The sequence below is a fragment of the Cebidichthys violaceus genome, unplaced genomic scaffold, assembly GCF_023349555.1.
Source record: "Cebidichthys violaceus isolate CVI_PGR_0920_01 unplaced genomic scaffold, fCebVio1.0.p SCAF_20, whole genome shotgun sequence".
In the NCBI taxonomy this organism is placed as follows: domain Eukaryota; kingdom Metazoa; phylum Chordata; class Actinopteri; order Perciformes; family Stichaeidae; genus Cebidichthys; species Cebidichthys violaceus.
The window spans coordinates 3186146-3213894 of record NW_027176373.1 but is presented as its reverse complement, the minus strand read 5'-3'; the positions used below and the strand labels follow the sequence as shown (position 1 = coordinate 3213894).

Sequence of the window (27749 nt, the reverse complement as noted above, 5' to 3'; positions counted from 1 at the left end):
ACTCGATTTCCAGGGGAGTACTTAAAAAAAAATACAATGCACTGAGGCGGCATAAAACAGTGCTTGGCAAGCGTCTGTCATCTATTTATTGTGTATACGTGTACGTGTGTGTGTGTGTGTGTGTGTGTGTGTGTGTGTGTGTGTGCCTGTGCAGGTGAATGAAATGTGTGTGCATGTCTCATTTCCAGGAAGACGAACACTTGGCTTACACGGTGTCCCTGTAAGACAGAAAGAAGAGAAAAAGGTAGAATTAGCGGAGAGAATTGCACCTGTGTAAAGTGTGTGAGTGTGAGAGACGGGGAGAGAAAGAAGGGCACCCTGGTATGCTGCCAAGAGTAACTAAAGGTTTTCTCTTCCAATTATGGATTTTATATTTGATCATATTCAAATACACAAATAAATGCATACACCTCCACACACACCTACTCCATATCACATGCGTCCACATCTGCCTGTACAACGCACATTGGTATGATGTAACAACGTTCTCCGGATCAGTCTTGCTGTGAAGCTTGGCATCCGTTTGGGGCTGAATTTTAAATTTGAATTTATTCAGTCCCTCGCTGCCAATGTTGCTCAGAAAGACCTTGTGAAACTCGTCTAGGAACCTCTGCCAGGTAGTTCACACCTCCACCTCCTCCGCCTGATGTGCTAAAGCAGGAGACACTTTTGACAGCTCTGAGAGCCATTTTCAGCCAGAGAACTTACATGGCTGCTGGCAATAAAAGCCAACTTTTTGTGCTGGTCGGTAGGTAGGTGAGGCACTATGGGATAGAATAGCTACTGTGTCCATGTGCTTTAGAGGCTAAACATGGGACGAAAAATATGTTGAATTCAAATGAATTAGCTAATGAAAACAATTGCTAAGCTGTTTGCAGTATGCAAATGTAGTGTTTGTATGTGTAGCTATATGTGACTGTGGGATAGTGTGAATCTTTAAGCTAAATAATAGGTTGCCTGGCCATATGCTCAATAGTGTACATATTGTATATGATTTATGTAGCGTTGTGTATGAGCCACACCATTAGTGGTTATAGGTGTTGCAGTAATGACAGTCTGATGTGTTTAGGGTTGTTATGAGAAGCAGATGAGTTGAAGTAGTTATGTGCAGCAGAATTGAAGCTGCTCTCCGCAAGTTATTGGACATGACATTGGCGACAAGGATTGGATTTTCCATTTCCACCTTTCTCTTTGTTCCTTACCCTGCCTTGTGAGCCGCTGGATCCATGGACACACTGACATAAATCGTTTGAAACATTCATAGCGGCCATCGGATTAACGGACGCCAGCAACAACCAGATGAGAGCCATACTCATCACACAACCTGGGAATCGAGGGACAGCAGATTTTTTTTATATCTATTATGTGTCATATGGCTGTCTTCACATTCCACTGCCCCACAGATCATTATACTGCGGCGGATTGTGAGTAAGTCCACCATTAGGTAGCCAACCGGAGGGGCCTGTGTAATTTTAGGGCACTGGAGGATGAACAGAAAAGAGACGGCACAGCCACATTTGTCAGAGGGAAGACTTGCCAGCCGCCGCTGCCACCTCTGCAGCCTTTGCAGTAGCCACCCAAGCTTTAGGAACACATCCAGGTGGACATCTATAGGGAGCTTCATGGCATCCCACAGCATTAGCACTTGCTGGTGGTAGCCTACAACCTCCATTCAAAGTGGAAACAGGGTCCGTTACAGCTCAGGTGGTCACAGACTTCCTTGGTTATCTGTTTGCTCGGTGGGGCATCCCTGACACCATCTCTACGGGTAACGGCCAAGAGTTTGTCTTTGCTGAGTTTGAAACCTTTGTGAGGGGCCAGGGACTCCATCACATCCAAATGAGGGGGGGGGGGCCGCGAGGTTCAACCAGGCATTTAAAAAACTGTGCCAGATTGCACTTGGCAGATGACCTTCCTTTTTCAGCTGCGCTGCTCCGGAACCCTGCCGCACTACTGGGCAACACCACACTCCACTACGGGCAGCTCCTAAGCCCTTCTGATGATGGGGGCGTGAGCTGCAGCTTCCCCCAACAGTGTGGCAAGGTTTCAGACCATCAGAGTCACATGAAGCAGCAGTTTGACAAGAGACAGAGGTTAAGGAAAGTGGCACCGAGATCCATCATAGACCCAGCAACTAATGCAAACTTGGCCTCTATGGTCAGGGACCCTTCATTTCCCTGCCGAGCAGCTGCAGGCTCCAGTTGGGCACTCACTGGAGCCAGCAACCTGAACCCCTGGCTGAACCAGAAGCCCACCTGGCCTGAGTCTGGGCCAGGCGAAGTTACTTTAAACACTATGTCACAGACTTTTGTCTTCCTAAAGTGTTCAGACCATGGTAGAATAATCCACACGGCTATGCTGGTAACTGGCAGTCTACCAAGTTCACCTAGTTAGGTTGCAAGTAAAGTTGCTTTCTTATGAGAGGAAGCATTGAAAAGCTATATTTCAGTTTGATGCTGCTAAACATAAGCAATAATGAAGAACATGGTGTCCTGGCATGCATATGATAATAATACACCGCTATAACTGGAGGCAAAAAAAATGCACACACCATGACACACAGTATATTTATACAAGAAAAAAGGGATAAAATCCAAAACTACAGTTTGACAAAAGGTCAAGCTGTAGTTATACGTGGTTAGATCTTGTCACCACTGAGAGTTAATGACACAGTTTGAAACAAAATGTTGATATCATTATCTGCAGTTTAATTGATCTCACTGAACATAAACAAAATCTTAACAATTTCAAAACACACTCGCCAGCCAATTAGCAAAATGTAATTTCTGTGGCCATTGTATGATTACTATATTGTTAATAATGTATTATAATTAGTTATATGTAATAAGTATATTGTTTGTATTTGTCCATTCTGTATAATAGGCAATCTTAACTGTTGACAGGCTATCAAATATGAGTTACTTTTAAGTAAAAACCAGCCTCATTAGCAAGTAATTGTAAACTCATAATTGTATCCAGTGTCACTTAAAATGAGCAAGCAATGTTCAGCGTCTTGCTGTAGCGTACACTGACAGGTCATACAACTGCTGACAGACTCATGTTGGTTCTTGCAGGAACTGAACTTTTGACTTTTTGTTAATGGGTCCATTTCTCTTTAGACGGACTGCCCTGCTGCATTAACAGTATTTGCCAAACCGGATGGCCAGTATGCATCCATACAGCCGGTAAAGTAGATAAATAGACGAGACACATTTGCAAAGTCCGATGGAGACCAGTTTCTGCTTTGCACTGAAATGACTGGATGATTAATGCTGAGTAGATGAGAGGGACACCATCTCTGCTCATCCTGTCTTATCAAAGAGGAAGCATGGAACAGGCACTTCACCATGGGAGAGAGAGGGATAGAGAGAGAGAGAGAGAGAGAGAGAGAGAGAGAGAGAGAGAGAGAGAGAGAGAGAAGGGGTTGGGGAGTATAGCGGCAGGGAGGGGGTAGCAGAGAGAGGGAAAGTGTGTGTCTGAAAGAGTGACACTGAGATAAAGTGAGAAGTAGAGAAAGCAATTGAGTGTGAGGAATGGTAGACGAGAGAGAAAGCCTGTATATGTGGAGTGAATGTAGGGGCAGGGATCAATTTTCTTGTGTGATAATTTATCTTATGAGGAATTGTAAATGTTCACATTTCTACGCTTGAGCGGGCACACAGACGTCCATGTAAACACAGGTAGATGTGTGAGAAATGTGCTCACGCAAACACTCAAACTAGGTGACAAAAGCAGATGTAGCAATTCCCTCGAGAAATATGATAGATAGGGGAACGCTGTTTATATTGGTCTTCTTCGCTCCCTGTCTGAGTGGCCTGTAATTGAATGATCATTACACCAAAGTTATGGCTACTGCCCCGCAGTCGAAAATCGGGATTGAGTTGGAAACAGCATTTAGTAGTTTTGATTTATGACCAACAATGGGGAAGTTGTTTTTCAAGCCTGGCACTCTGATGGGCAATAAAGAGGGGCAAGGCTTATCGCCTGCTGTACCCACTCATGACACACATACACCAGTCAGCCAGCCAGCCTGCAACCAGTCAGCCAACCAGCTGGGGCCCTTCATGGAAGGAAGTGTTTTCATCAAATTTGTTTCCTTCATGTCTCGCCCTGAATGGTGCTATTCATTAAAATAGCCTCCAGTCGGTAGGCACTGCTGCCATGGCACATTTATACACTTGTCCGCCTGTATCCTCACAGAAGTAGACACACGCACACACACACACACACACACACACTTACAAATCCACCTGCACACACACTTGCACAAACAGAGAGTCTTTTCTTCTGGTCCAGCTCATCTTTGCAGGAGGGCCCTCTATATTAAAAGTAAAGCTACAAAGAGATAAAGAGGCATGCTGCATGCACTGTTATCTGCTTTCATTTGGGGCTTATGGAGCTGTATATTTATCTATCTGGAGTGAAAAGGACGGCCCGCTTACATTTAATTGATGTGATATGTGGATTAAGGTGGATCTAAGTGAGAATCAAGGGGTTGCTAGTGTGGGTGGTGCTGCATAGAAATAGCTATGAAATGTGAAGTGTTAATTATGGAAGTGTGAAGCATTGTACGGTGGACTGTGATTCAGCTGTGGCCCAGATCACTGAGCAGGAATGCTTTCATTTTCACCAGAGCTCGTGTCTACAAAACTTTGAACAGACTCACAGCTCAGCCGTATCATATGTGCGGTATTGAAATCTTAACACCCAGTCTCTCAAATGCATCTTCATTAGACAGATCTCATTTTACCGGGCTATATGCAAATCAGGACAAGTCATACTCCAGTCCAGAGGGTTTTGGTAATTTGATACTAGACGCTGTTTTTGCTCGCAGATCACTGCTCCATTATCCATACAGACCATTCAGGGGAAGCACTGATAAGAGATCAGACATATGCTGTGTATGAACAGTATGCTATGTCTTCTTTATGAATGTAAGTTTTGTTATACTTATACGTCATGGTGGTGGCTAGACTGAGTTGTTGGATTCTTCGACTTGTTGGTACGCAGCCATTTTGTTAAAGTTAAAGTAAACTCATCTGTAAATTCTACCACACTATCTGCAGCAACCCTGTGTGACAGCTTTTGTCTATGTTAGTACATCTTGATTTTCATGGTGAGAGCCAAAATCAGTCACAGCGACAATCTGTGGTTGTACTTCTTCTTTACACTGGTTGGTCAGCTACAGGTTCAAACACCACTGGGATTTACAGTTTTACACCCTGGGGCATGGTGTCACCTCCTCTTCCCTGTCATCACTCCCCCCACTCACTGCACTTGTTCAGTCATACAGTACACTTGAATGTATGCGGACATTCTTCTGTTTTGCACACAAGTGTTTACAGAAACGCACATGCAAATTAGATGGCATGTTATTTCCTTATTTAGAATTCCTGTTGATTCCCACAGCCTGAAGGCCTCCACTCTTCTGCTTTCATACAAGACGTTTGTCAGGTTCGGCTTCCTCGCTTAAAGTCCTTATCAATTAATAGAAACAGTTGAGACGGTGTCACTAAGAGGGTTAGTCACACAGAACTATCCCAGTGCCTGCCAACACTGTCATGTCATTTGACTTGTCTCAGTTCAGGCCTCAGAGCTGTTCCCTTGTTAGAAAAAGAGCAAGGCAGGGAATGAAAAAAGCTGAACCCACACAGTATAAAGCCCCGGAGTTAGGAGTGCTGAAGCCCATCAATAGCATGCACATAAATGCACAACCAGGATCTGTTTATAGCATTTGTTTGGGACAAATCAAACTCACAAACTTCTATACACACATGTGCATAAATAAAGCTCTTCCCTTCAAAACCATCAGCGCTCACAGGATCCATGGAGGTGATGTATGAGAGCAACATACATCTCTTGTTGTCATCAAAACGCCACAGAGTGATTTCATCTGTTGACAGACATATTGCTTTGGCAATAACAACGCCACGAGGACTGCCATGCGTTACAACTGTGAATCATATACATGTCTCAGTTTATCACATGCATTTAAAGGCACCACTTGCGAAAATGACATTAATGTGCCTCTGACCCTCTACAGTTCACTCTGGCAATGCAAGTAGCCATCGTGTTCATTTTGTTCAAGTGGCATTCTTTGTGTTGTGTGGTGCTTTGATTAAAACAGTATCAGATACCACAGCTATTATGTTTTTAAAATGGTTCAGCAGCAGTAGATAGGAAACAGGCCAGTAGGGTTAGGGTGTGATAGCCTTTTATCATCACCATCTAAAACCTTCAATACTTGTACGCCAGCATACTAGTGTAATCTATGTCAGGCAAATGGCCCCTTGAAGACAAAAACACTTTTCTTGCAATCATTAAGACTATAGTTCACTGTGTATGGAAAGCACAGACACCTACAGGCTACGAGTACTGCAGCCGATTGGCAGAGTACAGTGCTAGACACATCGAAAGCATTGAATGACAAATAACACGGCCTGCCAGTGTTGCCTGGTGGTCTTGTATTGCAGTTGTAACATAACTATTGTATTAAGAATGTGACCAACTCTTCCACTCTGCTGACACATTTGAAAAAAAAGCCATATGGTAAATAATTAGAGCTGAAAGTGTAAGAGCTTTGTGTGGCTGCTGAATAATACATCAACTTAGACATTACAACAAGATTATTATATTGGGATAGTTCTGTGCACTGAACCATGGGGTATGGTTTATAATGTGACTTTAAGTATGGATTATTGTGCTCAGAATCAACACATTATAGACTCAATGTGCAATCTAATACTCAGTGTGTGATGTGGGCTTTTTTGACCAAAGGTACAAACTGCAACATCACATATACACTGATAACTTACTGCATGCTTACCTCTCTGTGGACATTTCTCTATTCTTATGTTAAATGATAAGACAATAACTAATTGCAAGATCCAACAACTTTCATGAAGTCAAACAGCTCAAGAACATACGCACCAACTCCGAAAGCTGACAAATAATCATCCAGTTTTGAAAACATTTTCAAAAGTTAAAACAGCCCAGGTATTTTTTTGCGGTTGGTCTTTATTCATTTTTTAATAAATATAAAAAAACAATTTTTCAGAAGATTAGAAGTTTAAACTTGTTCACATGTCCTATAGTGACAATGGGTTGTAACCAATCTCATCAATGCACACACAAATACAGAACTTGTGTGTATGTTTGAGGTTGTGCGAGATTTACCTAAACAAATTATTTTCAGATGAGGAATTGTTTGTAACAAACGTGCCATCTACTCACCTGGACATCTCCATCGTGTCCTTAGTGAGATAGACAATCCAGTAGACCAGGTTGAAGGCGCCAAAGGAAAGTGGGAAGAGGATGCGGGAGTATTTGTCGATGATGCTGGTGCCCGTCAGGACGTTGTTGGCTGGCACAGCTGAACCCTGCTGCAGGAAGGCTTGGGCATTGACAGGTGGGTTGGGAAATGTTTTGGCAGGGCGGTCAAACAGCGGGGCAGAGTTCATCCTCTTCTTTAGCACACTGCTGGCATCCACCTTGGAGAGGGAAAAGAAAAAATGTATATAATTGGTATGAGGAAACTGACATTAAAGAGAATAGTGCACGATGTAATATGAGGGTATAAATAATGAAACGGGTGCTGTGCTGTTTCCAGAGACATAAAATCATCATATGTTATGTGCTAAAATATTAATACTGTAGCACAAACTGATTGTGTGTTTAAAGGGACAACTTGTTATAATATATATATATATCAACACATTACACAGAGAATAAGACACATTCTATAAAAAATAATCCTGATGTTAGTGCCATAATTACACAGCTAGTTAATCACTGCATGTGGGAAATGTGTGTGTCTGCAAAAACTGTCTAGGATACCAATGAGTGCCACAAGTAATTAAGCTCAACAAAGGAAATCAATGATATTCTGTTTTCCATTTGATGTGATTTCCATCAACCCGTTCCATTAAGATTGATACAGTTATGGGAAGCAAACAAAACGTCTTAAACAAAAGAGACTTGCAGTATATTGACACATAGTTATTGCTATGCGTCATCAGCATTCAGTAAATCAGTCTGATCTCAGCAGATACTCGCTTCTCCAATAGTTGTAAATCAGCTACAGCATGTGTATGGAGCGAAAGGGAGACTAGAGCTTGGAAATGGGTCAAGGAACACCGTGTTGCCTGTAGTGTCAGAGAGAGTGAGAGAGACACTTAGATAACAATACTCTATAAATTACTGTATCAACCTGAAGAGCCATAGAAATAGTACAAACAGCCATTTCTTGACAGATCAAGTAATGACCTAACAGTAGCTCCATTAAGTTATTATGGAGATGGGCATTATGGAACATTTATACATTTTCTCTATAAAAAAAACAGCATAATAATGAAATATTTAGCATATTGTCATACAACCTTATAATTGCAAGACTGTTTATAGGAACATACAATGTTTACATTTGTTTTTTGGTCATTTGGAACCCATGTGGGAGTGTAACCCCCAGCTAATGAGCAGGAAGGGCAGCTCGTTCTCATTCCCAGGTCAAACACCGCAGCTTTATCCCGCCCCTCGGTGTGCTGAGGCTCACGTACCTCACAGGCCTGCACCCACAGACCACATGACCACATAACACGCATGGACCACAGCAGGAGGAAGCGTGCCTTGGGCTGCATTCATTAAAAAAAAATCAGCCCCCTTCCCGCAGGTTTGCGATGAGGTGTGAATGTGTTTATTTGTTTCTTAGAACGTAACCGTCGTGAAACAATCAGAAAATAATGTTTTATTCTTTTGATTCACGGCTTTGTTCTCACAGACACTAATCCCGCTCTTCAATTACTCCCTAGCTCCCTCAACCACTGCTACAATCTCTCTCTCTCTCGCTCACTCGCTCACTAGTTGAGAAGAAGAGGTGTTTGGAAAAAGCAACCGACGATGCTAGTACATATTACATCTTCAATAAAAGGTATGGAGTGACTCATAAAAGCACCTTAGGGTCCAAATCAATTGAAAAAAAACAGTAGCACATGTGTTTATGAAGTTTTCCTAAATTATTCACCAAAACATGTTTATGATTCATGCTTTAAAAGAATAATGTTCAGTACAGTGCGGAGGAAATACACTTATGTAGTTCACTGACTTGTCCAGCTTAAAACTGTCAAGCTTATTCCATTCAGAGAGCATGTTTTTTTCCAGACTATAGTCCTGGAGCAAAACATTTGACTTGTGAGATTTAGGCTGGATTTGTGAGGCTACAGGATTACACGCTCCTCTACAGGTTAAGAAACTGTCAAGCTATTGCGATCGTCTAGCTGAGGGGGACTCCTCCAAAAATGCACACTGGCCGATCTTACAATTTCACTACATAACTTAAAGTTATTCATATCCCACAACTTGACATATTTGCAACTGCAATGGCTTAACCCAAAAATAAATGTAAAATCAAAAAAGATTCAGTATTTAATTATTAAATGATGTTGTTGTAGTATGGCTTTGTCCTGATGCTCATCTTTACAAACACCATTTCAGTCGTTGGCACATTCACACTGCTGATTTAATTGGACTGAGTCATCCTCATTCCAATTCTGTATGAATTGATTGAATGTCTATGGATAGAAGGTGTTGTATGATGCATGGCTTGACTACATATACTAAGAAACACAGTCTCTTTCCTCTTCTTCGGTAAACCATCAAACTTAATAATGATCCATGGTACCCTTAAAACACAATATAATTATTATCTTGTGGTATAGTACTGATAGTTGACAAGTACTAAGGGACAAAGAGAGATAAGAGAAGTTAAAATACTGCACTATGATTTTAAATTCTTTTATTCTCATCAGGCTTCATCAGAGTGAGAACATTTCATTAAGGGACCGCAATCTACAGTACAACAATTTTATCAGCATTTCACTCTTGACACCAGCGACACTTAAAAAGCAATAGGGCGCTGTGAAAGGCTAGAAGAAGGGATAAAAAACAATAGATCAGGATTTGTAAAACCCTAGCAACAAGACAGTGGGGAGGGGCAGTGAGAGGGGGGGGGGGGGGGGGGGCTGTGGGTCCTGGTGATCCAACAGCTGGTCATCCCGACGCAAAGCTTACTCATCACTCAATTACTATTTGTGCCCCTATGTGTGAGTTAGGTATGCTTCCTGCTGTTGAATAACTGCCCATTTGTACATTTTTCCTCACAGGGATTTGGTCTTGAAGGTCTTTTTGTTTTCTGTTGTAACTAGTTGGTGTCAGAAACTGCAACAACACCAGGCTGCAGCTTCAAGTCTCAGTGCCTATAGAATTATAATGCTTTCTATTGCTGTTAAAGATCATGCAGTGAGTACACATTTGCGCAGCGTACTGTACATATACACAGCTGATCCGATATGCTATTTTTGATAATGACAACAGGCTTGTATGGCTTCTTCCTGGTCAAATCCCAGAGGGATCATCTCCTTTTCTCTTTATCCACTGCTGAGGATTTCAACAGAACCACTTTGACACAGGGAGGAAGGGCACTGACTGACGGATGGATGGATGGATGTTTGTTTGGGTGTGGGTATTGATATGCGTGGGTGGGAGCTACATGTAAGTGTGTATCATTATGCATGTGTAGGTGCGTGTGTGAAATAAGGTTACTCTAACTGTGCACTACCAATATTGGATGGGAGAAAGAGCATGGAGGTTCATCTGAGTGGGTGTTTAGTGGGTGCGTATACACTTATGGATGATCATAAATGGTGGAGATGTGTATGTAAATGCTTTAATGTATTTGAAGTAAGTACTAATCAGTACGTACTGAATGCATCAGCTATAATACCTTACTCTCATTGTTTAGTTTTAGAAAGTAAGTATAAAAATGAACATCAGTCGGGATTAAAAATAAAATATACAAAGATTATTTTATGAATTGGTGTTTCTGTGTCATGATATTAATTCTTAAGTGCTACAAGCATGCAAGTTGAACCAGTAGAATATGGAATAAAGCTGAAAAGAGAGAGATTACCTGATCATCAGCTACAAATAAAATGTAAGGTTACGCCTTTCACAACATCTTTTAAATAGTACAGTACATTCTCAACATGAATTGTGGAAAACTTACAGAATTGTTGATTGACATGCAAGAAAAAAAAAGAAAAACATTGAAAAACTTTTCTATATTTCTTCTCAATATGACAAATCATGCTCTTCTTCCTCTTAGTTATACGAGTTCATACTTTAACCACTAGCTTCCTATGTGACTTGCCCAAAAGGGAACAATAAAAAACCGATTAGGCCTTCTAAAACGCGAGTGATAACATATCCCCATTTGCGGTCATATAGTCTCCCTTACACAAAGCTTAGAGGAAAAGTCAAACATTTCGCTAATGGCTTTTCTCTGTTCGGAGTGATACAGTGGTTGCTCAGGGCAAAACTTACATTTATGTCCAACATTTCAGCAGACAGTGCTCTACTTCTTTTCTTTGCTGAACAAATGTTAAGTCTGCTAGCGAGTTGTGGCAAGCCGCGGGCATGCAAGAACGTTGGCTTTAAACATTGGTTAAAAAACAACAACATTTTGATGTCCCCCTAATGTTTTCACAGTGGGCCATGCGTTACCAAGTCACAGAGTAATGTGTGTGTGCTGAGGTTAATAACAACAAACACTATGAATGTAGCCTATCCCTATTGTATCACTACTAATCCAGACAAACATATACATCAAAAATTCTAAAACTTGTATGACAATTAAAGATAGTGTTGTTGTGGAGCACATTTTGATGAGCATTACCACACTTTATTCACACTTGTTCTCTACTAGGACATGAGCAAGAGGTTGACCAAATACCCTTTCCTGCTGATTGCAGAAGTCAGTAATGCAAATGATTAGTGCATGCAAGCCACACAACACGGATTGCCTAATTAACATAAAATGGGTCTCTTGGTTTCAACCTATTCCACTGATCACAGTACAGTTATAGTGGCAGGCCTCAAGGATACACACAACGTATTGTGTGACAACCAAGGAAACTCCACAGGTAGCTCTAGGTACAGTGCATGACATCTGTTGTCAAATCTCTGGCCGGAGCTTGAAAAGCATAACTCTCAGGACTAATTATCAGGACACTGTGACACCAGGGTAATGCTTGGACATCAAACCTGTCCCGATGTAATCAGGACGTGTCTATAAATAAAGGTCCCCTCTTTCTCTCTCTTTCTCTGTTCTCCTCTATTTCCTCCCACCGATATTTTATTTTCTGTTTATTTTCTGCACCACATACTGCACCGCCTACTCACACAAGCCAGTGAAAACGCATGCAGCAGCCTTTGCTCACACACGGATAAACATCCCCGTCCCCTTTGTGTTTACATTCGTATATCTAACTCATTAAATGGAACATTTATCTTGTTGCTGTGAGGTGTTCTTTCCTGTTATGGCTTTACCTGACAGTCATAACAGGTAATGTTTGGCGTGACTGTTGGATGGCTATTTCTATTCCCAATGATACGCCATTGTGTTTCTTTCCCTTTTCTCTGTGTAATGAAGAGTCTTTCCTCCTACATATTTGTTGAAAGCAGTCATTTTCCATGATGCATCCCTCCCACTCTCTCTTTCTCTCAGTGTAACTCTCTCTCTCTCTCTCTCTCTCACACACGCAACACAAAAACAAACCCCACTGGTCCTTCACATCCATCTCTCCATCTTGCGCCACAAAAACGGACTGGGCCAGCTTTCTCAGCCCCCACTCTACTTGCTGCCCTCCTTCATGTGAGCCTGCAGTGATCTGCTGGATATTCCCTTAATCTATGGCTGTTACATAATCTGCAGCAACATCGTTCACAGAGCCACTGGCTGTCTCCTCGTGTCACTCTGTGGTTATCACACAGTTACAGGGCAGAATAGAGGACTGGGAGAGAGGGATGGATTGATGATAGATATGCTGTAGATGGATGGATGGATAAGGCATCATATAGAGTGATGAGAGAATTGTGCGGATGTGGGGGGCATAAATTGCTGCAGATTACGTGTGTGCATATATCCAGGCCTGTATGAAGGCCTGAGTGTGTGCTGCAGATTATGTGTGGACGTGCGTTCTTGTGTGGGGCTGTGATGACAAGCGTGGATAAAGTGGAGATTGTGGCGTTTCATTGTGTATATGTGGACAGCACATTCAAAGAAAAAGTGAGGGAAAAAGGCAAAAGATGGATGGCCAAGAGATATGTGTGTGTGTGTGTGTGTGTGTGTGTGTGTGTGTGTGTGTGTGTGTGTGTGTGTGTGTGTGTGTGTGTGTGTGTGTGTGTGTGTGTGTGTGCATAAGAGAGAGCGAGAGAAAAAAATTATTTAAAAAAAGAGAGTATATCAAGAATAGAAGGTTCAAATGAAGAGCACCGCAGGGGGCTGGAGAAGAGGCACAAAAAGAGGGATAATGTTACATGTTGGTGCAGTTTTGTGTATGTGTGTGTACGTGTGTGTGTGTGTGTGTGTGTGTGTGTGTGTGTGTGTGTGTGTGTGTGTGTGTGTGTGTGTGTGTGTGTGTTTGAGGGGGAAGAAAGGAAAGAGGGATGAATGTGTGGATTAGATGTAGGCGACAGTATGACTTGGTCTGGGATGGGGCAGAGGATAAAAGAGAGACCGTATACACATTACAGTACAGTGTGCATTTGAAAGAACTTCAAATCAGAGAGCAAATCATGAAGCAGAAATTCTACATCAGCGATGTAAAAATAAAATAAACCATCTAAATCAGTCAGAATCAAACACAATTTCATACACCTCTCTTGAGTAACCAGTGCTATGTGGACGCAGAACCACTGAACCAACGTTAAAGAAGGGTACGGTCCACAATGAAGGAAATAAAAGAAATCACGCAGCACCAATCCCTCAACAAAGATGTTCAACTGGAGGAATGACTGAAGAAAATGCTCCTGCAAATCTGCAGGGAAGCAACATCTTAACAGCAATAAACCGGAGATTGCAAGAGGTTGCTATGTGAAATGATGAAAGCCATCAGAGGAAAGTAACTGTAACCACTGCCACAGATAAATATCATAGTTTTGTTAAAGCTAGTCCAGGTTTTAAAGCCCTGCTTAATGTTTGGTACCTGCTGCCACAAGGCAAGACAGAGTGATGATAAGTTGCCTGTCAACATAAATCTTCCTTTAACAACCTATACTGTACGTATATATAGTGTATAAAATGAACACATATGGAGCATGTGACTTTAATGTATTTGTCACACTGGATGTATGCCTTTACACACCGTATGTAATCATTTTATTTAATGTTCACTGTTCGTATCTGTTCAACAGTTTGTATTATTTTTATAATTGCTTGCTTTTTCTCGATCCACTTTTCATTTTATATGCCTTTGCAACACAGCTGTGTTTACATGTTACACTAATAAAGCTAATTGGAATTGGAAAAAAAGAGCAGAACATTGAATTGTTATATAAAAGCAAAGATCTGAGAATGGATTTAGAGAGAATGAGAGACAAACAGAAGAAGACAGGCAGGAGGAAAAATAGAGACATGTTTAGCAAGAGACAACAACAACTGAGACCCAGAAAGATGAAAAGGGACGATGAAAACCAGACATATAGAGAGATGATAGTGACAGAAGGATTACATGTATAAATCCAGAATAGTATCCGACTTCAGTACTGCAGGCTATACTGGCATTATTCTCCCTCTGTTGAGTTAACCCCTTGCACCCAAATGACAATCATTCCCGCAAAAATCAAGCCCCATCTTCTCCATATGTCATAAGCATATTGTCGGTGGGTTCTGTATACCCATGATTACTGTGCAAACAGGAACTGCGTTTAGCTAGTGCAACAATTTCCAAAACTGTACACAAGTATAGTACATCAGCCTGATATGAAGGATCCACATTAAAAAAGGAATTTTCTAGGATTGACTAACTTCATTGTGCAAAGTTGCAGCTGATACTAAAACCATCTCTTTCTGCAGGTGCTTCACTGACTCTTAATGTAAACGCAATGGTACATCATTGACGTGTACGTAGAAGTGTTAAGTCAGCTAACACCACCAACATTGGACTTGATGCACATTTTCTAATTTCATGTCGATAAGTTGTTCTAAAACATTTCATAGACAAAATACTTGTCCAAAGTTCCAAAACAGGAGAGCGGCTCTGAAAACGAGTACTGACTTTTCAACGACAAACTTTTTAGCGAATGTAGTTAAAAGCCCTGCGGAGAGTTATGTTATTTAGCAGCTCAGTTTAGATTTGTGAGAAAAAAAAAGACAGAAGTGTGGTGCAGCCAGTGGAGTGGTTTGATGAAGAGATGTAGAGGCATGTAATGAGGCCAAGTGAAGCCCTCTTCCTTTGCTGTGAGTGCAGCATCAGCCCTGATCATCATTAATCACAGAATCTGCAGTAAGTAATCCTACCTCTGCATGTAAACTACATTAATAAGACGAGAAGAAAAGTGGCACATAGAATAATGATCTTAATTAGCTCAACAGTGTGTAGCCTTACCCTCCAGTATTGCATTGGCGTAGCATAATGTACGACAAATAACGACAACATTTGATAAAAGTTGCGCTAAATGGAATATAGAATCGCCTTTGATAAATGTGAGCTGATGTAGCGAACATTCAACTCACATGACCAGAAATATATTCGTATTGTCTTCATCTCCAGACAGCATGAAACATGGCCAATATCAGCTGAGATGAAAGAACAATCAAAACTTGGCCAATTGATACTTTCTCTCCCGTGGATCGGCCAAGGCGATCTGACAAAACAATGCAGCCTAGTTTATTGGCTTCAAACCAGTTGATGGATATGTGCTTATTTCACATTTCCTTTTGGCGACACTTCAAGAGGTCGCTTAGAATTTGCTTGACAATTAAATGGAAACACTAGAAGTGATGTTTGCAGATTTTAAAATAGAGAAAACAGAGTATTGGTATTTGTATAATGTTTCCATCCCACCTAACACCTAATGGAGCACGGATATATGTAACATTTGCAATTTGACAACAACATAATCGGAAAACCTGATTTCCTTCCTTGAGTTAACAGTTTAGTGAGTTCACACAGGTTTGAACTTGAGCCAGAGCTGATTCGTGAATGCATGTAAACACAACAAGTGTGAAACAGTGGAGCAGACTTACTGAGGAAACCTCTCCGTCGTTCCCTGCGGCTGCAGCCGGTGCTGCGGCTGCAGCTGCTGCCTCCTGAGCCGCCGCCTTCATGGCTGCTGCTTTCCTCAGCTCCCTGTTGGCCTGCAGGGTGGAGAAGTAGTTGACGGCCGCAAACTCAATCAGGGCAGAGAAAACGAAGGCAAAGCAAACGGCGATGAACCAATCCATGGCTGTGGCGTAAGAAACTTTGGGGAGGGAGTGGCGAGCGCTGATACTGAGCGTTGTCATGGTCAAGACAGTGGTGATACCTGGATGGAGGGAGGAGGCAGAAGTTAGTGCACTGTTCGGTTTGCATCCTATCGTCCTATGGTGCTTGTCGATTCTTGTGTTTACTGTCATAGTAAACTGCGGCAGTGTGTTAGCTGAAACTTTTTTGTCTTAAAGAAATATTCAGACTTTTTATAAATAGTATTAATTGGAGAGTCAGAGCATAAGACCGGTAACACTCTCATGTCTTTTAGATAATTATAGACCTAGAGCCTGGAGGCAGTTAGCTTAGCTTTGGATGGAGAAAGCGTTTCTTTCTCCAAGTTTCAAAAATATGCCTGCCATACCAAAACCTTGCTAATTAACAATGATATCAGATTTTTTGAATCAGAACACAAATAGTCAAGACTAGGACAAGTCACTTTGCTCAGCCGCTGTTTGCCCAAAAATTGTAACGTGAGCTTAAGAAGTGCGAGAGCTCGTATATATGTGTGATATATGTGTAAGTAACTACATTCAGCCTGCCATTTGACTTCAGTGTCTTTTCTTAAAATCAATAGATCAGGTCTGCTCCTGGACATTTTTTTTTTTTTGTCATTTAAGTGACAAACAAAACTGCAGCATCTCTTTAGAAAAAGCCATTTTAAATCTCTTACCATCTGGCAAATAGCGTCTATAATCACATCAGCATTGCCGAGATGCTGGCAGTTGAATCCCTTGTGGTTACAGTATATATTAGACCAAAATGCTGCGCAATTATTGAAAGCTACTTCCGAGTGAGGTCTTATCATGTACCATAATTAATCACTGGCATACAGGTCTGACAGCTATCAACACTATGATAAAGTGATTTCCTGAGGACTCAGTTTGTGAATACAAATGCACAAGATCCACAGGTGCATGCGATTGAACTATGACTCATATGTGTAGATGCCATTTATAGCCTTCTAAAAGGGCTGAATTTGTGTTTTTGTGGCATGCACTACCTAATTACATCCAAAGTGAAGCTTTGGATTGAGTGCTTTATGTTGATTTCAATTTTCCAATAGTGTTAAAATGAAGACAGATCCTTATTCAACTTTCAAAGATGCATACAAACTACAAAATAATCTAATTGAAAATGAAGGCAGTTTATTAATCACTTATTAATGCATTTGACAGGAGGATGTCAAAATAAAAAATATTGTTTCTGGTCTAAACAAATATATTAATACATATAAAGTAAAACAGCATGTGTAACACCCAAGCTGTTAATAGTATAACGAGGCAGGCATTACATTTAATTTAATCAAACTGTAATTGCAATGAGTAAACAATTGATTTTCCTAAGGATTATCTTTGACACATGGCAGCAACTCTGTTTGATGCCATATAACTAGAATGGCAGGCCATGTGGCATTTCTGCCCTCCAAGCTTTGCCAAAAAGTCACTTCATCGGAAGCTAATCCGTCCATAAGCAGACTAACCCGCGCCCTTGCACTGGCGCGCCACTATTAAACCTAAAATCTGTAAACATTCTCGAGAAAGCCATCCAGTAAGATGACCCAGACACAAGCCAAAAAGCATTTGCTAATATTTGTTTATCTGCTAATAAGTACTTAACAATAGAAGCTACGGATCAGATAGGGAAGGATAAACAGAGTGAAATACGTATGTGTGAAAAAAACTGTATGCGTCAATTGAGTGATAAGCAACATTGTTTTTGATATATTTAGCAGCTGGATTAAGAGTGCTCTTTTCCGTCAAACGTTTCTGGCCATGGCTCCAGATTGAAGCACAGAGTGCGAAGATCCTTTTAAGCACACCCGCCCGGTATATACAACTAGGAAAAACACTGTATAGATTTGAGACTCCAGGCCATTTATAAATTCCCTTTGATACATGACAGTTTGAAATGAACACAAACGGTCCGCGGCAGGTGCATTTTTGAAGCATAAAACTATCAAAACACACCAACAAAAATAGATATGAAGTGCAATTTTGCCTCTGGAAAAATGGCTCTTAATCACTAGAAAGGGATTTTACCTCAGTCTTGCCCAGATTCTAACCTTATTAAGTCAGATAAAGATGCTGACATTGAACAACTTTTTTAATGGCCCATTAACAAAGTACATTTGTAATTCACTTTCATCAAGCTAAAGCAAGCAGGGAAAAGTGGCCATTGAATAGTGCAGCCCATGCTTTCAGCAAATGTGCACCGTAGTCGTGTAAATTTAATTTGCAGCGTAGGAACTTATGGAGGATTTAATGCACCCCTTAATGTATCAAAAGCATGTTCTACACAACGCTTGAGCAGTGAAAGCTAACAGCTCTCAAATACAACCTCCTCCGATAGCCAGCCAACGCTGACTGTCTCAAGCTCAAGCACAAGTTAAATGATTGCGAAGGGGAGGAGGGAACATGGGAAGAAAGCCTGTCAGGGTAGGAGGGAGAGGCAAGAGAAAGAGAAAGGAAGAAAGAGTGTAGGAGGGAGGGGGATGAAGTATAAAGACAGGATAGAAATGAAATGCTTGGGGCATTTATGTGCTTTTACATGAAAAAAGCAAGGTACAAATTAGGCCACACTCAATTAAGTCTGTGAGACTTGAGCTCAAGGGACTTTCAGCTCTTAGAGAGGTTGTTGACAATGCAGAGCACAACATACGATGACTTAATGTTCTGTCAGAGTGGAGCACATCCATACAACAATTTATCTTTGCCTCATTTCCAACGTTCCATCGCACATGCACCATCGAGAGTATTAATACAACTTAATCAGATAATGGCTTTTTTTGATGATACGAATGCTGTCCTCTGTAAAAGAGAACAAATATTACTTTAAGACCTTATAAGGAAGGTGCTTAAATTCAAGAAACATACTTTATCAGAGTTAGAAGATAAAGTTTGGCCTTTTTAGCAAAATATCCAATATGCTGCATTTGATTTTTGCTACACAACCTCTTCTAAAATACCCAGAGCGCCCTTGATTCGCCCAAAGCTCATTTTCAACAGCAGCAAATCCAGAGAATGTTTTCCATCCTCTACCCAGTACTGAGTGAATCGAAAAAACAGCAGGACGAGAGAGGTTAATAAGTTGCCACAGATGTGCTTTCCGCACGGGGCCTCAACTTTCATGCTCACACTAATGATTGGGATCTATTCTCTAAAGGAGAGTGCAGGGTTGTTGAAGCGCTGGCTCGCTTTCCACAACAAGCACAGACTACAGAACCATAATCTACAAGGGCCAGCAGCGTCACTCCGCTCAGCTGCAGCTTGTCGAAAATTAGCGAAAGGGGAAAAAGAATTACAAAGGAGAGGCATTTCACACACTGTCCCCATGTTTTTCCTCTTGCTCTGTCTCTGTCTTTTTGTCTCTCATTCCCCTCAGTCTCATTGCCTCTGTCTCTCTTCAGTGTCTCTCACCCTCTCCGCTCCCGAGGCTAGAGCTTGGTGGCAACTGTAGCGTAATGTAATGTGACCAAGCGGAACCTGTGAGTGCTCGGAAGAGGGCCAAGTAAACATCCTCACTCTCATTGCCCTTGCATGACCAATTTCAAAAAGGACATTTATTCCCAATTAATTCAGCTCCACCACAGTGACAGAGGAATAGAGATAATGAAGAAAGGTTAAAACATACACTGATGACTGTGTTTGTCTTTGTTCTCTGGCGGAAGGTTGTATTTCGAGGACCACTCCGTGCAATTCAAACCAATCACAGCGCAGTAGATAGCGATAGGTGTGCTTGCTTAAAGCTTGCAGAGCTAGACTCACACTGGGGTCGAGCAGTGGGTGGCGAGTTGACGCATATTAATTTCAGTTTTGGATACTTGAAAACAATGAAGTTTTTTCAAGGTGATAACAGAGCAAAAACAAAAACTTGATACAAACACATAGTACAAACCTCATCTGACTCATCAGAACTACAAGAACTTCATACTGGATGATCCATCAGAGGCACAGCTTTAGAAATGTCTGTTCTACACAGTGAACTGACGGGATTTACATTTTTTAAAACATTATACTCCTCTTTAGTAAAATAGTAACTGTAAGAAATAAGCTATAAGGGGAAAAAAACTCAATTGTGTTGCAATCCTGGCTGCTGAAATGAGAACGTTCCATCCCAGCAGGACTACAATGTGCAGCATGTGTTCTTACATTTTCATTTAAGTCTACACTGATGTTCCTTTTCCCTTGAAAATAGGCTTGAAATTTTAACTGGGATTTTTACAGCATTTGAGGAAATTCAAAGAAATCTTACCAAACACCGTCCTCGCTGGAACTGATTCTTTATTAATCCAGAAAGAGACTTGGGCCAGGATGACGGTCATAATACAGGGAATATATGTCTGAATCAGGAAGAAGCCCATTTTCCTTTGCAGGTGGAAATGGACAGTCATGATGACATATTCACCTGAAAGAGTAAACACCAAAGATTTCTATTGGTGGCAAATCAGCAATTCATAGACACACAATTCGTAGTTTAAATGTTTTGAGTATCATAACTATCTTTTTTGAATAAAGTTCTAATAATGTATAATACAGGATACTATCTCACACCAGAGAAACCTCATAAAACACATGTCACAACACAGTGCTGTGAAATGTTGACCTGAAGGGTTATACATAAATATAAACACATACTGCATATTGCAAAGCACAATTTCTGAGCGGATCTCCGAGAGCCTCTCCTCACCTGTGTTGGACTTTAGCCTCTCGCTTGACACCGTCTGACCGATGAGGTCGTACTGCAGCAAACTGGATGATTCCTGTGGGACCTCCACAGAAGACAGAGGACCTTTCTTCCAAGTGTACACGATCTCGCTCATGGGGTAAGCATCTGGACGGGATGGATGACAACTTTGATAAAAGCAATATCTTTTTTTTTTCTTCTTTTTTTTTAAATAATTTAAGACACAAAGTACAAAACAAAACGTTGACACTCTGAGAGGATGACAGACAAAGGGACACATGTGTTTGGTTTCTACGTTCTCCAAAATAAGAAATCAAATAACAATAACTGAAATAGATTAAATAGAACATAAATGAATATAATAAATGAATAAGCATGCAAACAAGTAACCCTGAAAAATGAACATGCATATGAAACGGCAGAGCAATCAACTGAAACATTATCCAAAAACATCATTCAAGGCTCCATGGGTTATTGCTGATACAAAATGATAAGATAACTTTTAGATTTTCATTTCATAAACCTTTTTTGGCGGGCCTGGTCTTCTACACGCTTTTTATCGAACAAGGAATACTGAAATAGTTCTATTTTTTACAGATCCCCAAAGGTAGCCTGTAGTGTCTGAGACATTTCAAACTGAAATCTTTGACTTTACGCTTTCAGATGGTCAGTTACTCGGTGACAGAGTGATCATTTGAGAGTGACACCGTCTGTCAGACCAGTGAGGCTGAACAAAAACAAACTCACAACTCCCAAACTTGAGCGGGCAGGCATGGCCATCCATCGGGAAGTTCATCAGACGCATGGGACACTCTGCATTTATAGTTAACCTGTCAGAGTAGAGAAGAGTTGAAAGGAGTGTTTGATATATGTTTGATACACTGTTGCCTGCTCAGCAACTACTGAAACCAGTCACTGTGGTGCCATACGGTACAATGGCTGACTGAAAAAAAACATCAATGAAATAAAAATGTACATAGAAGAGAGAATCATTTAAGTGAGCCTCCTGCAAAGGCAAATAAGAACACAAGTTAACATTGCTGATTAAATAAAGATCTTGAACTTATTCAGTAGAGTTGATCCACTTAAATAATCAAATTCTTTTTTTTAATCTGTGTTTGTGCCATCGGTAATTTAAAGGGAATTTTTTTTTTTCATGTTACATTGGAACAAAGCTGGAGTCATGTTTGTTTGAATCGCATTCCAGCAATGTTTTCAATATCAGATGGCACATTTCTCGTTTTTTTGGAATGGCACTCCTCGTTTCTTTTCATGTCTGTGCATATTCTTGGATGCTCGTTTGTTTGATTTGCTTTCCAGGCTAATACTCTATTCCGGTCTTGGCTGGGTTTGGAGCTCACCGTCCAGCACTGTTACCTCATGGTGTAGAGGATAGTTCCGTTCTGCATGATGCGGAACAGCTTGTTGGGGGTGGTCATGTTGTGAGAGATCGACCTCTTGCCATTCCGGAAAAAGGTGTCCGGCGTCCAGATCTTGCTGACCATCAGGTTGTTGAGCCGCAGGATCTCGATAGGGCCCTCGAATTTCAGCCGCTCGTCGATCCATGTCTGACGAAAGAAGACGTCCATGGTGTATTCCTGGATGGAGGTTAGCGTGTGGGTTAAGGATGTATTTACTACCACAGTTACTACTATCAATCCCACTGCTGGTGCTGCCTCTGCTCCTGCCACTACTATCTCCACTACTATCTCCACTACTATCCCCGGAGAGAATGGCAGATGGGTTTGTGAGCCATGTTTTTTGTTGGATCTGCTGGATGGCAATATAGTCCTTTTGTTTTTAGATTTTTTTTCTTTCCATTTCTGTACTACTATTGCTGCCAGTACTAATGAAATTCAAAACATAAATGTGTGCTTATTAAAATATTTTACAATCAAGATATTAATCTATTCTTTCTATCTTAATCTATCTTTTAAGGGAGTTCATATGGGATTTTTAGATACTAACACGTATATGTGGGACACAGATATACTGTCATCTTCTCAAAATAGATGATTTTTCTTCATCATATATATTTATTAAATTCCTTTAATGCAACTAAAACAGATACCAAGATGCTTAAGCATAATTTGCAACATGTATGTTTTAATCATATTCTCTACGGACTGCCATTCATGAAAATCAAGTTAATTTGTTGATTGATTAATGATGCAATCATTGAACATGAATACAGTTTATCATATCTACAGCCGGCATAAAGTCTATAGGAGGTCTTTAGATCAAATGGATGCCATACTGCCCTGAGGAGCCTTTTACATGCATCTCTATAGAGCTGCCACTAGCCTATCACATGGCAGTTCAAGTGGGCTTTAGATGCAGTGAAAGCTAAAGCCTGAACAGTGTAGAGTACTACAGATCTACAGCGCTCAGCCTATCCCATGGCACACAGAGAAAACCTATCCCGTCCCAACATCAGTCACATCTCTCTCTCCCTCCCTGACGGGGGGATTGTCAACCAGATTAAAATCCTAAGCTGCACTAATGACGTCCTGCCCAAATGCTGTAATAATGAAGGCTGGGAGAGCCGTGAGTTGAGGCTGTATGCACAGAGTTACCGGGAAAACCGTACATATTCTCTTTTGTGTTCACATATTTACACTGACTTTGTTAACGAGTGATGAAACACATGCATGTGTATGGCGGCCAGTGAATTATTCTGTGCATCCTGTATCAGTGCCTCAGGGGTCAGCATGGTTTACATACCATCTCAACATCTGAAACAGGTCCAAAGCTGGTGACAAAGATGTCAGTTTTGACCTCTGTAACTGGACCTACAGCAGGAGAATAAGTAGTTGCTTTGATACAGACAAAAACAAGAACTTTGGTACAGACATTTGACTATTTTTTTCAACATATAAAGCAGTTAGACATAAAGCTATGCTTAATGTATACTCTATGAAAAAGAAATATCCAGTGAAAATCAAAAATTAACATGCCATTGATTTGAGCTGATTCTCAAACTGAGTTTCCAGTTGTTAGCTGTAATGTTATCATATGAATATAAAAGAAAATGAACTGTAATATTGAACCTTTACAGCGTACATGCTGGATGAAAATCAGGGCACACACACAGCTGCTGGAGTAAAACTTTATCTTCTGAGAAAAGACACATTGATCCAATAATGTATCAGGCAATATCGTAAAATATGTCACGGTCATTAGCATACCTCCAAATCCAGGTCGCAGCCTGTTGTCATAGCCGTCCAGTAATCTATCCAATATGCGCGTGATGTTATCCAAATAGATACTGGTATCACCGGGCTGATTTCCCCAAACACTGCTCACACTGTAACTAAAGTAGATATGCACGAATGAAATCTCATTCCAACAAATACTTAAACTGCTGAAAATACTGTTTCTCAAATGCACATAAATCCACGGTCTTTGGTTCCCGTGCGTAAAAAGTCGGAGAACATGCCGAGAAAAGAGTTGTCATACTCACCAAGACAGAAATAAGCAAGTTAAAAGGAAAGCCATGCCTCGCAAACACCCCACAACTAGAAATCCCTGGTCAACTTTTAAAATCAGCATATTCCATCATTTAAAAGCATGATTAAACGCGGGTCGGGTCTTCTTTTAGTTGCGAACCGTGCGAGGATATCGCGCCAGTCCAGCACGACTTGACTTCCCCTCTAGTGCGGTTGCGCCCGCCTCAGAATCGCTCAGTTGGAAAAAACCTGAAGAGTTTTTTAAGAGAGTGAAGAGGAAGGACGAGGGGGGCATTAGCATTAACCGAACAAGGTACTTTACAAGACACACTCCGGTCTCAAGAGCAACTTGGATATTTACAACATGTATCTGTTTGATGGAGCTGATGACGGTTATTGTGCCTATTTCATTAAGGAGGTTGAGGAGAAGCGATGGCGAGAAAAAAAAGAGAGACTGGAGGGAGCAGTGCACAAATACTATCATATCAATGTACAGTATACCAGTGACCTTTTGAGTGCAGTATAATATTTAAATTATATCATTTTGCTACCGCCTTCTGCGTGTGCGCGCGTGTGTGTGTGTGTGTGTGTGTGTGTGTGTGTGTGTGTGTGTGCGTGTGCGTGTGCGTGTGCGTGTGCGTGTGTGTGTGAAACCACCAGGCTCGGCCATAGAAAGACAGAAAATTGCTACTCGAGATAAAGCATGATGAACTGTGATTCATATAGTGGTTGGGTGGTTGAGTGGAGTAGGTGGTAGATACATTTAGTGCAACTTCAAACTCACACTATCCATAGACCGAGAGCAAAGTCAGCTATTCCTACACCGCTGACATGAGTTTATATCTGTTGCCAAAACACAATTCAAGAAATTGCATCATTTTCACTGTTGCTCAGTAAAGTTGATCTTTCAGTGGCGCACCTGGCAATGTGCACAACCATCAGCTGATCATGGCAAGGGTGGCAATGATGATGCGATCCAAAGGTTAGTGAACCAGGGAGCGTTTGGGAGGGATCTTTTTGACAGCACTACCATTTGTCACTTATGTGTTTATTGTAACGCTTGCACTGAAAATTACTAAGCTTAACAGCCCATAAAACTGAAAAAAATGGAAATAAGAAAATAAAAAAATAAAAATAAAACTCATGTTTTCTGATGTTCCAACTTCCAAGCAAAGATCCTCACTATATTGTGTCCCTGTTGATCAGCGGATAAAAATACATTATTTCCGCACAGCATTACTTTTTTATTATAAGTGGTATCATAGTTATCAATAATTCATGTGAGAGAAAAATATAGGATATTCTTCTGACAGCATTCAAATGTGGAGACTACGCAACATGATCCTTCAACTCTGGTCTCTTTGTACTCAAAACACAAGTTATATAATGATCTCAAAATATGATTTAAATCATATGCAGAAAACAATGGATCACTTTCAGATCAAGTGGATCCAAAGTTAGACCTTTCAAAGATTGGATGTAACTGCATAAGCGGAAAGATCTTGGCGATCACTAAAAACCTGATAGAGTTTGCTCGACACAGTAAAACAAGAAGGTTCAGCACAAATTCAAGTTTACATGATGTAACTTGAATTTGAATTTTTTACATGTTCCATATGCTATAGAAACTAAACGGAGTTTCTTGATGCTGGTGTGTTGTAAAGGGACATATGTAACCTCGCTGGATGTACTGAAGAATAAAATCAAACAACTTTAGATTTTTTTTTTTTTTTTTTTTTTTTCGCTGCAACCCACCATCTAACAGTTGAAGCAACAGAAGAAGTAGCGGTATGGGCAGTATAGCAGTAGGAATAGTAGGAATGTTCGACATAGAGGTAGCAGAAGCAAGCAAGTAGGAGAACCAGCAGCAGTATTCATACAAGTTAAAGTAGTACTAGAGTAGTTGAGAATTAATCTTATATAACTTGTGAACAAGTCGATGTTTTGGTTGGCTTGCTGCTAGACAAAGTAATCTGACCCTAATGCTGTGATCAACTTGATCTTATCAACCATGAGGTCAGCTCATCTGACCGACCACAGCCCGCTGACCATGAAAGGCTCTTGACCTGATTCACTTTGCTGGCACTAGACAAGCTTGTGGATGAGACCCAGGACAAGAGTGAACTTATGTGAATGTGTTATATAGCATGCTATGCAATGGCTTCTAATGTCACAAGCAAGCAGAGACCTGTGTGTATAGTGTACACACTCACATGGCACAGACAAGAGCCATTAGTCTTTAATCCACCTCTATGGATCACGCACTGGGCACACCCATGCAGTCATTATTAATCTCTGCTTTTTAGGCATGTCACAAAGTCTGTCCAGTATTCACACAAAATTAGCACAATGTTTCATACACTGAATTCCTACTTGATGAAACAATATTGATTAGATTAGAGATGATTCAGGCTTCTTCATGTGCACTCACATCTTGCATACATCTGTGTCCTTTCTGTCCTGTCAGCATAGTGATTATATTCCAGTGCTGGCTGGCTGGTTGATTGTCTAACTGGCTGGATAAATGGCCCCTTTATGGAATGGTGTACCGAGTATCTAGATGCATCTCCTGAATGGTCGGAAGACTGACTGACTTATAGACAGCTATTAAAATGTAATGCCTTCTCTTCCTGACTGGATCACTGTCTTCCTGGGTACCGTGTCTTGAAGCAAATGCTCCGTCAGGCACCCAGCCAAACATAAGTGCTTCAGAGAGCAGAGAAGCAGATGGTTAGACTGGATACATTGAGCTGTGTAAATGCACATCATTACATAAAACAGATATTAATCCTACTAACTGAAAGTCAATAGTGATAATAGTCAGCGCAGGTGAATCCTTTCACCAGTCTTATTGATTATCCTGCTATAGCCAACATCTTCTCACATCTCGTTCTCTATTCCATTTGGCCGAATTCATGCCTCTCTATAATTGGTCATTACTTTTTAAAGCCTGTGTCATTGGGACAATGTTAAATAATAGGAGGCCATTATATCTTATAGACAATATTTCCACAAAACATAATCACTGAACCATTATTAGACTTTAGTCTGAATTCAGATGAAGGCGCAGTGATTATGATGGATTGTAATTACGTATGCTTCATTCCTTGAGAACAATACACCTCAATATGCCAGGGTGGGTAGCAATTCAATTATGTCAGTTTAGGAAGTGCAATTACTTTGGGAAGATAAGGGAACATACTTCGAAATCCAACGTGTTTTGAAGAAGAAGAAAAAAAAAAGCCTTCAGTAGGAGTTTGTTAATTAGTTCATTATTCAACAAAATAGGATTTAATTAAACATGTCATGATAT

General features: G+C 40.8%; 1 protein-coding gene across 1 annotated transcript; it reads right to left on the bottom strand.

The window, feature by feature from the left end:
- Nucleotides 1–98: 98 nt before the first annotated feature.
- On the bottom strand, nt 99–24938 carry gabra6b (gamma-aminobutyric acid type A receptor subunit alpha6b). Its single transcript, XM_068715687.1, has 10 exons — nt 24451–24938; nt 24176–24300; nt 23712–23779; nt 22365–22585; nt 21735–21817; nt 20991–21134; nt 20556–20708; nt 16082–16359; nt 7234–7490; nt 99–218 (listed from the first exon to the last, which is right to left on the bottom strand). Exons 1-10 carry the CDS (start codon nt 24537–24539, stop codon nt 206–208), a joined length of 1431 nt encoding a protein of 476 aa, XP_068571788.1. The 5' UTR covers nt 24540–24938; the 3' UTR covers nt 99–205.
- Nucleotides 24939–27749: the final 2811 nt, after the last annotated feature.

Excerpts from the sequence above, each read along its gene's own strand:
- gabra6b (XM_068715687.1), bottom strand. The coding sequence starts at position 24,539 with ATGCTGATTTTAAAAGTTGACCAGGGATTTCTAGTTGTGGGGTGTTTG. Across the intron at positions 23,780-24,175 it reads GCTGCGACCTGGATTTGGAG|GTCCAGTTACAGAGGTCAAA; the intron begins GTATGCTAATGA and ends CTCCTGCTGTAG. Across the intron at positions 7,491-16,081 it reads ACGACGGAGAGGTTTCCTCA|GTGGATGCCAGCAGTGTGCT; the intron begins GTAAGTCTGCTC and ends TCCCTCTCCAAG.